Below are 14691 nucleotides of genomic sequence, written 5' to 3'. Positions count from 1 at the left end.
AATTTTGGTGCTAGTCCTACATTTTTATTCTCATTTTTTGCTGTACTGTTTGCCTCTATTTTGTGCTATGAGTAAGAATACAGCAACATATTTTTAATTCCACTTCTAATAGCTACCCAAAAGTCTAAATAGTGGTCATTTCAGTAGAACAGTGTTTATGGATTAGGAGAAATTGCTCCAGAGAAACATTTCCTGATCAGAAATAAACTAGATTTATTAAACAAGGTTTTCAAAAGGCATTATCAAACCTAAGGAGAGCTATGTCACGCCCCCTACCTCGATGCAAGCGGCATCCTCAAGCGGAGCAGGGTTTTCATGCCGCCTTAGCCAGCGCAACACGCCCTACCAGCTTCCTCGGGCGGTGCAGCCATTTTGTTTTTTTCTGCACTCCCACGCTGTGGTTCTCTTCACATCAGCTAGGTGCCCGATTCGACCCCAGATGCTCCATTCTGACTCCCTGTCCCGCTGGGGATTGAGCATCCCCGCGGCCTGTCTCCTTGGCTCCTCCTTCTCCTTTCTCCTTGCTTGGCTAATTGGTTGCTTCCTCTTGTTTTCTCCTCCTCTCCTATTGGCCAGATGTTAAAATTAAAAATATATATATTTATATTACCTGGCCTGGGACTTCGGTGGTGGTGGCAGATACTGGAGCAGACTCAGAGCGCAATCATTGTGCTCTGCTCCACGTGTGCTGTTGTGGGGCCAAGGGGGAGTGCTGCTGAGGCAGGGCAGACCAGCAGAGTGGAGGAACCGCAACCGCGACCGCGCGATAGCCGGCACATTTTCCCCTCCCATGCAGCACTGCGGTGCCGTCGCGCATGAGGGGGAGGAGCAGAGCTCAGGGAGTGAGCGACGGCGTAGCAGCGCCAGCATCTACAATGCCTGGGTGGGACTGAGCCAAGATTGGGCGGGCCTGGGCCCACCCAGGCCCACCCATAGCTACGCCCCTGATTCTCAGTCTTATTAACCATCCCTTTCCTATTAAATAAGAACATAAGAACATAAGAGTTGCCATAATGGGTCAGACCAATGGTCCACCTAGCCCAGTACCCTGTTTTCCAGTGGCCAAGCGAGGTCACAAGTACCTGGCAGAAACCCAAATCATGGCAACACTCCATACTACAAATCCCAGGGCAAGGAGTGGCTTCTCCATGTCTGTTTCAATAGCAGACTATGGACTTTTCCTCCAGGGACTCGTCCAAACTTTATTTAAACCCAGATATGCTAACCTTTGTTACTACATCCTCTGGCAAAGAGTTCCAGAGTTTAACTATTCGTTGAGTGAAAAAATATTTCCCCCTATTTGTTTTAAAAATATTTCCATGTAACTTCCTTGAGTATCCCCTAGTCTTTGTACTTTTAAAAAATCGATTTAATTCTACTCGTTCTATACCACTCAAGATTTTGTAGACCTGAATCATATCTCCCCTCATCCGTCTCTTTTCCAAGCTGAACAGCCCGAACTTCTTTAGCCTTTTCTCATATGAGAGGAGTTCCATCCTCTTTATCATTTTATCGCTCTTCTTTGAACCTTTTCTAATTCCTCTATTATCTTTTTTGAGATATGGTGACCAGAACTGAACGCAATACTCAAGGTGCGGACGCATCATGGAGCGATACAAAGGCTTTATAGTATTTTCAGTCTTATTCACCATACCTTTCCTAATAATTCCTAGCATCCTGTTTGCTTTTTTTGGCTACCGCCACACACTGAGCAGAAGATTTCAGCATATTGTCTACAACGACACCTAGATCTTCTTCTTGAGTACTAACCCAAAGTGGACCCTAGCATCAGATAACTATGATTCTGATTATTCTTTCCAATGTGCATCACCTTGCATTTGTCCACATTAAATTTCATCTGCCATTTGGATGCTCAGTCTTCCAATTTTCTAAGGTCTTCCTGCAATATTTCACAGTACGCACGTGCTTTAACAAATTTAATCACCTCACTTGTTTCGATTTCCATATCAGTTATAAATATGTTAAATAGCACTGGTCCCAATGAAGATCCCTGTGGCACTCCACTGTCCACCCTCCTCCATTGAGAGAAATTACCATTTAACCCTACCCTCTGTTTTCTGTCCAATAACCAATTCCTAATCCACACCAGAACCTTCCCTCCTAACCTATGACTCTTTAATTTTCTCAGGAGTCTTTCATGCTGAACTTTATCAAATGCTTTCTGAAAATCTAGACACACTGCATCAACTGGCTCACCTCTGTCCACATGTTTATTCATGCCTTCAAAGAAATGAAGCAAATTGGTGAGGCAAGACTTCCCTCGGCTGAACCTATGCTGACTCTGTCCCATTAAACCATGTTTGTCAACATGTTCTGTAATTTTATTCTTTACAATAGTTTCCACTATTTTGCACGCCACCAATGTCAGGCTTACCGGTCTATAATTTTCCGGATCACCCCCAGAATCCTTTTTAAACATCTGCATCACATTGGCCACCCTCCAATCTTCAGGTACTATGGATGATTTTAATGACAGGTTAAATATTACTTACAGCAGATTAGCAATTTCATGCTTAAGTTCTTTGAGTACCCTTGGATGGATGCCATCGGGTCCAGGTGATTTACTACTCTTTATTTTGTTGATCTGGCTCAGTACATCTTCCAGGTTCACAGAGATTTCTTTGTTCCTCTGCATCACCACCCTTGAAAACTATTTCCAGTACAGGCAGATAGCTTACATCTTCTTCAATAAATCAAAGAATAAATTCAGTTTCTCCGCTATGGCCTTGTCCTCCATGAGCACCCCCCTTTTGCTCCTTCGTGATCTAATTCCTAGCATCCTGTTTGCTTTTTTGGTTGATGTCGCACACTGGGCAGAAAATTTAGGGTATTGTCTACAACGACGCCTATATATTTTTCTTGGGTGCTGATCCCCAACGTGGACCCTAGCATCAGGTAACTATTCAGTTCAAGGACAGATTACAGTAATCAAAAGCTGGACCAGTCTATCCAGGAGCTACAAATAGTTAAAACAAACTAATAACATATACTAAGCAATGGATAAACCCATCTTGCAGAATAAAAGAGATTTAAAATGTTTTCTAAATTGACAATAATGAGTACAAGACCTCAAAAACAATGGAAGCTGGTTCCATAATTTAGCTAGCTGATATTGAACAGGCAATGTGAGATGCTTATTTGATTTTAATTTCTTATTAATTTCATTTTGCACGCACGTCCATTAGGTGTGCCATAACTTTTCTAGTACACAGTGCTAACTGAGCAGTAATTGGCATTGTACGCACACTGACGATTACCGCCCGGTTAACGCATGAGACCTTACCGCTAAGTGAATGGGTGGCAGTAAGGTCTCAGGCCTAAAATGGACATGCGTCAATTTCATTTTGCCGCACATCCATTTTTGACCCCCCAAAAAAGGCCTTTTTTTAGGCGTGCTGAAAAATGGACCTGTGCACGTCCAATACACGCATCTACAACAGCGCAGGCAATTTTTCAACGTACCTTAGTAAAAGGACCCTTGAAACAAAATTTTGTAAACCTCTGAAATATTTTCTAAAAATAGCCAAACTTCTCAGCATTACAAAAAAGTGTCTAATGATACACTGACCATGACACTGCATAGACAATAAATGGTCTCAACTCCACCCCCAGAAGTTTTGAGTGAAGATCCATAGAAAACTGATTACTATCTAGGGATACAGACAACATATCTTGGAACTGATTTAGTGCCCAGCCATAAAAACTTAGTTTTGCTCTTGTTTAATTTGAGCCTATGAAATGCAATCCCGTTATGTATCATAACTAGGGTTCAATGTGTTCACTCAGATCTATACTCTGATAAGCACATTTGTTTTTTATTTTCCTAAGTTATCTTGCATTCGCTTATAATCCTATATAATAATTTGCACCTCCAAGGTTCCATGTCTGGCTGCCTGGGTTCGTAACATCTCCTGACGTCAGCCAGCCTCCAGCATTCCATTCCCCCTCACTGTCCCGCCCTCGCATCAAGACTTAATGACGTCAGAGGGCGGAACAGTGAGAGGGAAGGGAACGCTGGAGGTGAGCTGACGTCAGGAGGGATGTTACGAACGGAACGGAAGCCAGCGCCAGCCAGCCAGAGAACGTTCCGGTACAAATCAAAGGGAGGAGAGAATCGCGGGACATCGAGGGGAGGAAGGGAGGGGAGGGCAGGACAGAGGAGAATTGATGGACATAGATGGGATGGGACGGGAGGACAGTATAGGAGAGAATCGCGGGACATGGATGGGAAGGAAGGGAAGAATTGATGGACATGGATGGGAGGGCAGGGGGGAGAGAAAAAAAAAAGCTTACATGACAGCCTTCCCAGGGCCCGTTTCATTGTTGAGGAAACGGGCATGGTTCCACTAAGTACATAAGTACATAAGCAATGCCACACTGGGAAAAGACCAAAGGTCCATCGAGCCCAGCATCCTGTCCACGACAGTGGCCAATCCAGGCCAAGGGCACCTGGCGAGCTTTCCAAACATACAAACATTCTATACATGTTATTCCTGGAATTGTGGATTTTTCCCAAGTCCATTTAGTAGCGGTTTATGGACTTGTCCTTTAGAAAACCGTCTAATCCCTTTTTAAACTCTGCTAAGCTAACCGCCTTCACCACGTTCTCCGGAAACGAATTCCAGAGTTTAATTATGCGTTGGGTGAAGAAAAATGTTCTCCGATTTGTTTTAAATTTACTACACTGTAGTTTCATCGCATGCCCCCTAGTCCTAGTATTTTTGAAAAGCGTGAACAGACGCTTCACATCCACCTGTTCCACTCCACTCAATATTTTATATACCTCTATAATTTGCAGTTATTCATGTTTTCACTTTTGTTCGTCCATTAGCATGTAAATAAACAACCTTTAATTTTTATAATAATTGGCTTGTTTCCTTGCTTGCAATACTATCTTCTTAAAACCTAACACCGCACTTCATATAACTACTGTGTTGTAAAAAGCCTCAACAGACTCCGTGTTTTTGGCTATATAGCTCAATATTTTAAAGGAGTTCTATCTGTCATCAAAGTCTAAAACCCTCCTGGTAATAAAGTCAATGTTAAATAAATTTAGGTGAAAACACCACTTATCTTGTCGGTCAATTTATTCTCCCATGACCTGTCGCCACTCCGTTAACTTCACTGCCGACACTGGCCCAGGTTTCGGACACACACTCTTTAATGTCCTGCTCCAGGGTCCATGATAACTCCAATTTGTGGCTGGCGACTTTCACTACTAGCCGTTTCCTTGCTTGTCAGTTCCCAGAGCAAAAGAACTTGGATTTATATATCAAATAAGGCTACCATTACACACTGTTACTCTCCCCCTCTTATAGTGCCCATTAGGCACTAAACTGTAGGTAGCTCTGATTACACATCCAGGTTCATATCTCCCTACAACTCTTCTTTTACATGCTGAGCCCTCCAGGAACAGGGAAATACCTACTGTACCTGACTGTATATCACCTCAATAGTCTTCAGGCTTGCAGGAATATACATCTTTATGTACAGTAGCTATATATCTGTTTCTGGAGGGCTGACAATTTAAAGGGGAAAAAAGAGAGCTGAACTAGGAATTGAACCTGGGTCCCCTGCTTTGCATTCCAATGCACTGACCACTAGGCTACTCCTTAGACTTGCTTTCTGCTTTGCTCAGAACGCCTGTAATAATACCTGATGCTGTCATACAGCCTAGTAATCCTTATGGTATCATTTTCTGGGGAGAGGGAGGGGGACAGCAACAATGGAGGGATTCATGTGTTGTCATGCGTTAGTCTCTCCAATGGTCAGCTGCTCAATCAGAGCACTTTTTTGTACCCTAAACATGACTGAAACAGGTCTAAATCCTTCTTTTTAGATTTGGACATTTCTTCCTAATTGATTGTCGTTGTTGGATGGCCTAATCTTAGGTCCTCCCTAGTCCCACCCAAAACATGCCCACAGTATGCCCCCTCACTATTTGTATGAAATGCAGTGTAGGACATTTAAATTCCCTCATTCCAAAATCACAATTTAGACATTTTTGGCAGATGGACATTTTATTGGCTATGTTGAGACATATATGTGCTTTGAAAATGAGCTCCACAGAAAGCTCACTGATGGTCCAGAGAGGTCTTCAGACACGAGCACTGTTCAGTCATTCCTATCCAATCATGAACTGGCCACAAATGAAACCCCTAGTGGTAGTCTCCCCACCCCTTTTTTTGTCACTTCTATCTCTTCTAAAATGGTTAGCCAGGTACGGCAATATCCCGTTCAAGTGAGTTATTGAAACATGCCTTTCTAATGGCCATAATGTCCAACAATCAAATAAAACCAGACAAAAAAAGTTTGAAGACTACATAAAAGGAAAACACTGTTGACATATGGGATAGCTTTGTTTTAGCATGTGTTTGGATCAGAATTCAGGGTGAATTAAAATTCAGGTACTGAACTTATTTCCATACCCAAGAGTGATACAACGGACATTTTTAGTACCGGTATCATAAAAGTTGAAGATATTACAACTGCAACATTGTAACTCTCCTCAACAAATTCTGGAAAATCCATAAGTAAGGGAAAAGTGCTATTCTTTATTTTATAATGCATTCACTTTATTCAGTGGACATAACCAAAAAAAAAAGAGAGAGACTGAGGGCCATATGGTAACCTTGGCTACAGTCCTTGATCCAATACTATGTCAATGGTTTATCTTAAACTCAGACTTTACATCCTTGAAAACTGTTTGGAACTGATAGAACTTGAAGGAAAAATGTTCCCCTTGTATAATTAACTGTTTCAGTGTAAACTCAGGTCAAGTAAAAAAAGGGGAAAAAAAAACTCCTCTCACACATAGAATATGTTGGAAGAATACAAGCTTATTTTTTGTATTACCCATAATTAAGAATGATATTACAATAATTTTGATAACACAAATAAAATAGAAACAAACCATTTTACTAAGAGAATATATTTTTTAGCAAAGCACAAAATTATTAAATTATAGACAATAAGGTTTCAGAAATCCCTGTGTTATGCAAGTGCTAGCCTCAGTGGCTCTACTCTGTCCAACTGATTCAAACTCATTCAGCAAACAGAGTATCATCATCACTACTATATAAAACATGGGGGAAGCCACATATTACCATGAGATTTTCCCCAGTTGGATAGAAAAACAAAAAGGTATTTCTTTGCATTCATTAATATTCCACTAATTTAAAACAATTCTCAATGGACCACAAAGGAAACAGGACAAAAGGGAAGGTTTGTGGGGTGAGGAAGGTTAATGGTACATTTTTGTGATGATTTATCCCTTTGTTGGGGAATTTTATTGTGTTTTTTTATTGTGCTCCATTTTGGATAAAGGCAGAATATAAATCTGGTACCATTAAACCATTAAAAAATGAAAGAAAAGGAGAGAAAAGCTAAAGTGAAAAAATGCTTTAATCTTTTCGTGAATGTTGATAAAGACTCCACCAATCTAACTTAAGCAGAAAGAGGATAATTTTGTAAGAAGTATGGCTAGTTAAAGAACCTACTAAGTCACAACTTTGAACTTATTTTATTGAAGATAAGTGGATGCCTAGTTGCCTTTATAAAATAATAGAGAAAGTGGAGATAAAACATTTGCACCAGCCCAAGAGTTTCCAAGCTTTATTCAAAATTTGATGTACTGCTCATAAGAAAACTTGTCAAAGCAGTTTACAAAAACATTTTAAAAATGCCTTAAGAAAAAGAATAACAACAGGAAAGAAAAATGAAGGGAAAAGAAATGTAAAAAAAAATAAAATTAGCAAAAAGTCATCACAGAACTAACACAGCCATGCCCAAAAATCCTGTCATGGACAATCACTGACAGGGCAAGTTACAGTCTATAAGCTTTAAGAATAAAAAGTCTTGTCTGGATTTAACTCAACCAGCGAGTGTTCTAAAATGTACGCACCAATATTTGTAAACTATCCTCCAGATTCTATATAGCGTGATTTAGGTTGCGAGCACAAATCCAGTCGTATTCTGGATTTGTGTGTGCAACTTAATTAGTTAACAAGCAATTATTGACACTAATTGGCATTCATTAGAATTTACGTGCACAACTGTAAGTGTATTCTGTATCATGATGCATGTACATTCTAAGTCACATAGTTGAAAAGGGAGCATGGCCATGTGCGTGGAATGGGCAGGTTGTGGACATTTCTAAAATGAATGCACACTGTTACAGAATACACCTGGTCCATGCCTAATTTAGGTGTCGGCATTTACACCAAGTTTTACTTGGCGTAACTGCCGATGACTAAATTTAGTCACGTGGATGAGTGCTCAGCGTATTCTATAAAGGATATCTAAATTTAGGCATACTTTATAGAATATGCCTAGGTGTATTTTTTTCACCGATGATTTTTTAGGCATGATATATAGAATCTAGACGTATGTGCATAAATTATACTGTTGAAAAATTGATGATCGCTCTATCTGCTGCTTCTTGCAATGGTCAATACCAGTCTGAATACAAGGGAGTTGTCACGTTTACAAAACAGGAAACTCAGTTTGTGAGCCCTTGGACCACCGCCGAGGAGCGGCAGTAGCAGGCAAAACCACCCCACACCAGAGGCAAGGCAGAACAGACGTACCGGCAAATCCAGGCTAGGTCTCTAGGCAGTCAGCCAGCAAGCAGAAGAATAGTCCAGTAACACTCCGGGTCTAGGCAGGCGGCAAGCAGAAGAATAGTCCAGTAACACACCGGGTCTAGGCAGGCGGCAAGCAGCAGAATAATCCAGTAACACACCGGGTCTAGGCAGGCGGCAAGCAGCAGAATAGTCCAGTAACAGGCAGGGTTCAAAAGGCAGGAAACCAGCAAACACAGAATCAGGTCCAGACAAAGTCTCTCAGGCAGAAGTGCACCAGCACCCACGTACCAGGGCCTAAGACGCAATGCAAAGGCCAGCAGAAATGTTTCAAGATGGCTGATAAGCCCAGAAGCAGTTGGAACTCAGCTGCTGCAATCATCAGGCAGCTACGGGTGCTGTGCAAGCTCAAACAACACAAGTAAACCTGGCAGCCTAGAAGATCCGGACCGGACTGAGAAGAAATCTGGAACGGGTGATAGTCCATAGCAGCCACCCGTTCTGGCCACCAGAGGGCGAGAAAAGCACAGACGTAACAGGAGTTTCCATTTGCCTGGAAAACTGTTATTACAAAACAATTTTTGAAGAAACCTAGTTTAGATCAATCCTCTTCTCAAAAATTATCATCCTGTTTCAAATTTGCCCTATGTAGCTAAACTAGTAGAAAGGGCTGTTTTTATGCAACTTTGAGATTTTATGACCAAGACTAATTTGTTGCATCTCTGGGAACTAGGTTTTTAGGAATACCATTAGCACCAAAACCTGTTTATCAGCTGTTATGATTGGGGTCAGAACCCCTCTCAAACTTACCTCTTTCCTGGGGGTCAGCTTCTTAGCTGGCTTCTGTTTCTTTTCTCTGTCCTTTCTGAGCTGGCTCTGTCTCTCTGTGCTGGCAGCTTCCAGCAGCATGAGGTTAATTGTTTTATTTTACTACAGCTGTGTGGGTGGACTGAGTTAGCTCTACCTCTCTTTGGGTGTACTGGCTTCAAGTGCTTCACGGTGTTGCATTGGTGTGGGTTGGGCCTCTCTGGGTCAGTGTGCTTTTGCCTAGGTCTAGGGAGTGTGACATCATCAGGGAGGGCCTTGATAAGGAAGTGGTGTTGTTTCCTTCAGAGCCTTTGCAACGGTGGTGTTTGCTTTAGGTAGGGTGGTGCAGTGTGCACTTCTGACTTTCTGTCTAGTTTCCCTGCTTGCTTTTGCTAAGGTCCAGGTTAGTGTTAGTGCAGTGTGCACTGGTGACTGTGTGTTTAGCTTTCCTGCTTTTCCCTCTTGGTTGGGGAAGCATTGCTATGTGTAGGGCTTTGGAAGTTCTGTTGCTGATAGAAGTACTTCAGGGTTTGGTGTTGTTAGGAACACTGCAGAGTTTCCTGTTAGAAGTACTTCTGGTGTTTGTGCTATTGGGAGCATTGCAGTCTTTGCTGTTGGTGTTTGGTGATTTAGAATCACTTTTGGCTTATGTGTTAGCTTCCCTGCTTTTTCCTTGTGGCTCCCCTGTCTTCCCTTTAAATGCTAGGAGCTCTTCTGGTTGCTTACCAGAGTAGTGCTTAGGAAGCACCTTGTTAGTTGTATCTAGCTTGCTAGAGCAGTGCTTAGGTAGCTTGGTAGTTTTGTGTTTAGCTTATTAGTGTAGAGCTCTGCTTGTAGCTTGGTGCTTAGTAGCACCTGTGTTAGCTTTGTGTTTAGTTCCCTGCTCTGTTAGTTTAGGGCTTAGGAAGTCCCTTTCTTGAGCAGGGCTTAGGAGCTCCTGTTTAGTATAGGGCTTAGGAAGTCCTTTTTGTCAGTTTACTGTTAGGAACACTCCTGCTGGTTTTGGGCTTGGGAGCACGTAGATCAGTTTAGGTTTAGGAGCACTTCTGTTTCCAGTCCTGGTCCCTGTGTCATCCGGTATCCAGTAAGTCCTGCCGGCTACTCGAACACAGGAGCTCAACTCCTGGGGGGCTTAGTAGCTAAGTGCAGGTGAAGCTGTGTGGACCAGTCCAGTGTGCTCCAGTCCGGTGTTCCAGTCCTGTGTCCTCCAGTCCAAGGGATTCCAGTCCAGTGTCCTCCAGTCTGGAGGATTCCAGTCCAGTGTTCCAGTCCGGGGGGTTCCAGTCCTGTGTCCTCCAGTCCGGGGGATTCCAGTCCATGTGTTCCGGTTCGCTGGGCAGTGCCTGCAGTCCCTGCCGGTGTGCTTGCCCAGTGTTGGTTGGTGGGTTTTGCCTGCTGCTGTCGCTCCTCGGCAGCAGCCCAAGGGCTCACTTTTGCTCCAGAGCCCGGCCTCGCGGGCTCTGAACCTGAGAACCTGACATCAGCATTGCTCAAAGAGATCCATGGGTACTTGAGTAGGGATCAGAAGGCCTTCATATTTTTCAAGAACCACACTGTGGCATTCAATCTTGTTGATCATATTTTGTCGCTGTCTTGTTTACATGAGGTGCAGTTTTGAAATGGTTTGGATCCTTTTTGGCTGAATGTCAGGATAATGTTTCTATAAATGGATTAGTCTACAAGAAGTATCCACTTTATTGTGGAGTCACCAAAGATAGGTTCTTTCCTCTAAGAGTTTTCATACTTTATTTTAAAGTCCACTAGCTCTTCTAATTTAATCACTGGATATTAGTGCTCATTTGTTTTGCTGATGATATGCTTTTAGTGACAGTTACTGATTAATAAGACTTCTCTAGTTAAATCATCTACTTTGCATTTGCATCAACCCTTGCATACTTTCTGGTCTGCAGCTGTCTATCCATTGGATATGCCTTCTTTTCAAATGATACATCTTGAAGAGAATTGATTGTCTATATTCGATTTAGTCGGACCCAAACAGTGGAATAATTTACTATTGAATATCCACACTATGAGAGACGTAAAAGATTTTACAATTTATTTGAAGACTTTATTTGATCAGGCTTTTAGTCTGCATGCTTGACTTCCATGAACTGGCATTATTAATTTTAAATTATGAATCTGTTGGTTATTGTACTGTACAATTTCTTTTGTATTATTTTATGTACTAGATAGTGAATGTTGAGTTGTAATCCGTCTAGAATCCCAAAGACAGCGCAGAACAAAAATTTTGGAAATAAATGAACCTTTCTTTCTTTAATGCATGTCTGGTTTAAATAAAATCCTGGTGATTAGAGAACCATGGTCTTAAATTAACTTAAATCCTGCCAAATCTAAGCCAATGGGTCCTATCCTCTTTAGTAGCACCTGACCTTATGGGTCGATACATTCCATTGGAGTATGAATTTAGAATTTTGAGATATTTTCTTAGACACTCATCTTTCATTCGGGAGGGATGGGGGGAGAATTCATCAAGGAGCAATAAAGAATCACCTTTTGCTGCACCATGAAGTATCGCCGGATTCAGCAACCTGTGGTTTCTCAGTCCCGCAGGTTGCTGAATTCCAGGTTAAGAGAATAATGCTGCTTAGGAGCCACTTCAGAAGAATGATTCCCATGGCCTAATGTTCTTGGACTGGCAGAGCAGGGTCCCTCCCAGGTTCCAGCCCTCCCCCTAGCTTAAAGGCCCTGGCTCAAGTGCCGCCCACCTCCTCCTACAAGTTCAAGCCCGACTCCCTCCTCCCCCTTCAAAGGTAGCCCTTGCTCCCTAAAATAGCTACATTGACATCATTGATGATCCACAGTGAACTTTGGGCAGGAATGATGCCTAGTCAATCATGCCCAATCCAGCACTGTCCACAAAAGGGCATCCCTAGTGGTAGTCTCATGTGACTGCCATTAGGGGGTCATAGCTCCACATAAAGGGGAAGGGAACCCTGATTTGCCAGCCCGGTGTCGCGTTCCCGAGGACCTTGGCATACTGTCAGGCTTCTTCCCCGGGAGACCTGGGTTCGTGAGTCCTTGGGCCACTACCGTGGAGCGGCAGTGGCAGGCAAGATCACCTTCAAGGTAGAGACGAGACAAGACTGGACCGGAACCCCGGACTGGAGTTCTACACAGGAATACACGGGACTGGAACGCACCGGACGGGTGCGCACTGGAGTGGAGCCCGCTGGACTGGAACACACTGGAGTAGACCCACTGGACTGGAACATACAGGAGTGAAACCCGCTGGACTGGAACACACTGGAGCGGAACCCACTGGACTGGAACCCACGGGACCGGAACCCGCTGGACAGGTACACACTGGACCTAGGCTTCACCTACGCTTAGCCACCTTTCCCCGAGGGTTGAGCCCTCAGGTTCGGGCAGCCGGCAGGGCTTACAGGAAAAACCGGAACTGGAACTTGCAAGCAGGAACAGCAGGAATCAGGATACAGAAGTGCCCCCCAGGCACCTAGGCGAAAGCAAGGCAGACAGGCAGGGAATGTCCGGGTTCCGGAAGTAGGCAGGTTCAACGCAATGGTCAGGACAAGGAGCAAGACTATGGCTGGAGCTCCAGCATCAAGGAGTACTGGCGACAGAACAAGGGCTGAAGCTCCAGAAGCAAAAGAAAACACACACGGGAAAACCAGAAGGCTAAACACAAGAAGACTAGGAAACTGTACACAAGCTAACAAGAAAGCTTTGCCCAAGCTAACCAGTCATACACTAGAAACATACACTAAGCAAACACAGGAGATCTAATAAAGCTGTACACAGGCTAACAAGCCAAGCTGTGCCCAAGCTAACAAGTCATACACTAGAAACATACACTAAGCAAACCCAGGAGATCTAGTAAAGCTGTACACAGGCTAACAAGCAAAGCTGTGTCCAAGCTAACTAGTCAAACACTAGGAACTCACACTGAGCTGGACAATGTAGCAGTGCACAGAGCACTCTACATACCAGGGCCCTTAGACGATGCAAAGGCCAGGGCTGCAGTCTCTAAGTGATTAATAAAGCCCTTCAACACCAGAGACACAGCTGCAGCAATTTCCTTGCCTCCAAACAGAGGCTTGACACTCAGAGAAGTCAGCCCACAGGAAGGACAAGCGGGAGCCATCTTGGATACTGGCATAGAGGAGTCGGCAGCCATCTTGGAAGAGGCATAGCCCACACAGGTGAGGTCCAGTAAGGCAATCAGCACACAGAGCCAGAGAGAAACTAAGACAGAGACAGACACTGAGACAAGCAGAAGCCAGCACAGCCACTGACTCCCAGAAACAGGGTAAGTATGAGGGTGGTCACGGCCATAGACGTGACACCCGGGAGCATCATGCCAAAGTTTTGTGGCACGATGCTCCTGGATGATGAAATAACCCCAGCAAAAGTTGTCTAGCTATACCTGCTTTATCTTGTGCTAGATCTACTCAATATGCAGTCTTCTTTTATCTTGCAAACACACTTTGGAACACTTTTCCTCTATATCTCTGTGCAGAAATTAATTTGGGGAGGTTTAAAACGGGCTTGAAAATACAGAACTACAATATAGTGAAGCCTTGTCGGTGTTGGAGGCTATGCTGTAAATTTTTACTCCTATACTATTTTAATTTTTTTAATTTATTTTTGATTTGTAAGTAAATAAGTATAGACTTTTGTTATTATGATTTTCCTTTTCTTTTTGTTAATATATTTTTTTGTTTTATGATTGTAAAACTTCAATTTGAATTATGTCAAGGGGGGTAGTATAGCTAAATTTAAATAAACAAATATAACCATACTATTTTATCACCTGGGCATGTAATTACAAGTTTCATCCACGCTCTGTTCTATCTCCACTCTTGTGCACATCCCACTGGCAAAGTACAAGCATTCATGTCATGGCATGTACTTTCCACTAGCCACTAAGACACAAAAAGTCATTTGTGTGTGTATGTGGTCATATCCATGCATAAATGACTAAAATACTAAAATACTGTAAATTGGTACAATACCTGTTGAGTGTGTCTACTGCTCCACTTCTGAGGCTGGTAGATAAGCCATGTAAACAGTATTGGATCGATACTAATTGCTATTCCCTGGACACTAGCCAACAGCACTGCACCTACAAAATAATTGAAAAGCACATCTTAAAGGTTTTGAAAGAAAATAAAAGCATTACATTTTTCTGGTTATAATTTAATAGTTAAACTGTAAAACTAGGTAGCTTTACCATCTACTGAAATCTGCAAGCCCTCTTTCTTAGCTAATGCATTATCAGTATCTCATTAACCTCCATCAT

The 14691-nt window shown here is 42.8% G+C and overlaps 1 protein-coding gene across 1 annotated transcript in view; it reads right to left on the bottom strand.

The window, feature by feature from the left end:
* VPS13B (vacuolar protein sorting 13 homolog B) overlaps positions 1-14691 on the bottom strand; it is a 1674799-nt gene that overhangs the window by 1191220 nt on the left and 468888 nt on the right. The window contains 1 exon segment of the mRNA XM_030217225.1: positions 14405-14514. Coding sequence (XP_030073085.1) covers positions 14405-14514 — 110 coding nt within the window.

Source organism: Microcaecilia unicolor, chromosome 1 (assembly GCF_901765095.1).
Source record: "Microcaecilia unicolor chromosome 1, aMicUni1.1, whole genome shotgun sequence".
In the NCBI taxonomy this organism is placed as follows: Eukaryota; Metazoa; Chordata; class Amphibia; order Gymnophiona; family Siphonopidae; genus Microcaecilia; species Microcaecilia unicolor.
This window is presented reverse-complemented; position numbering and strand designations above follow the sequence as displayed.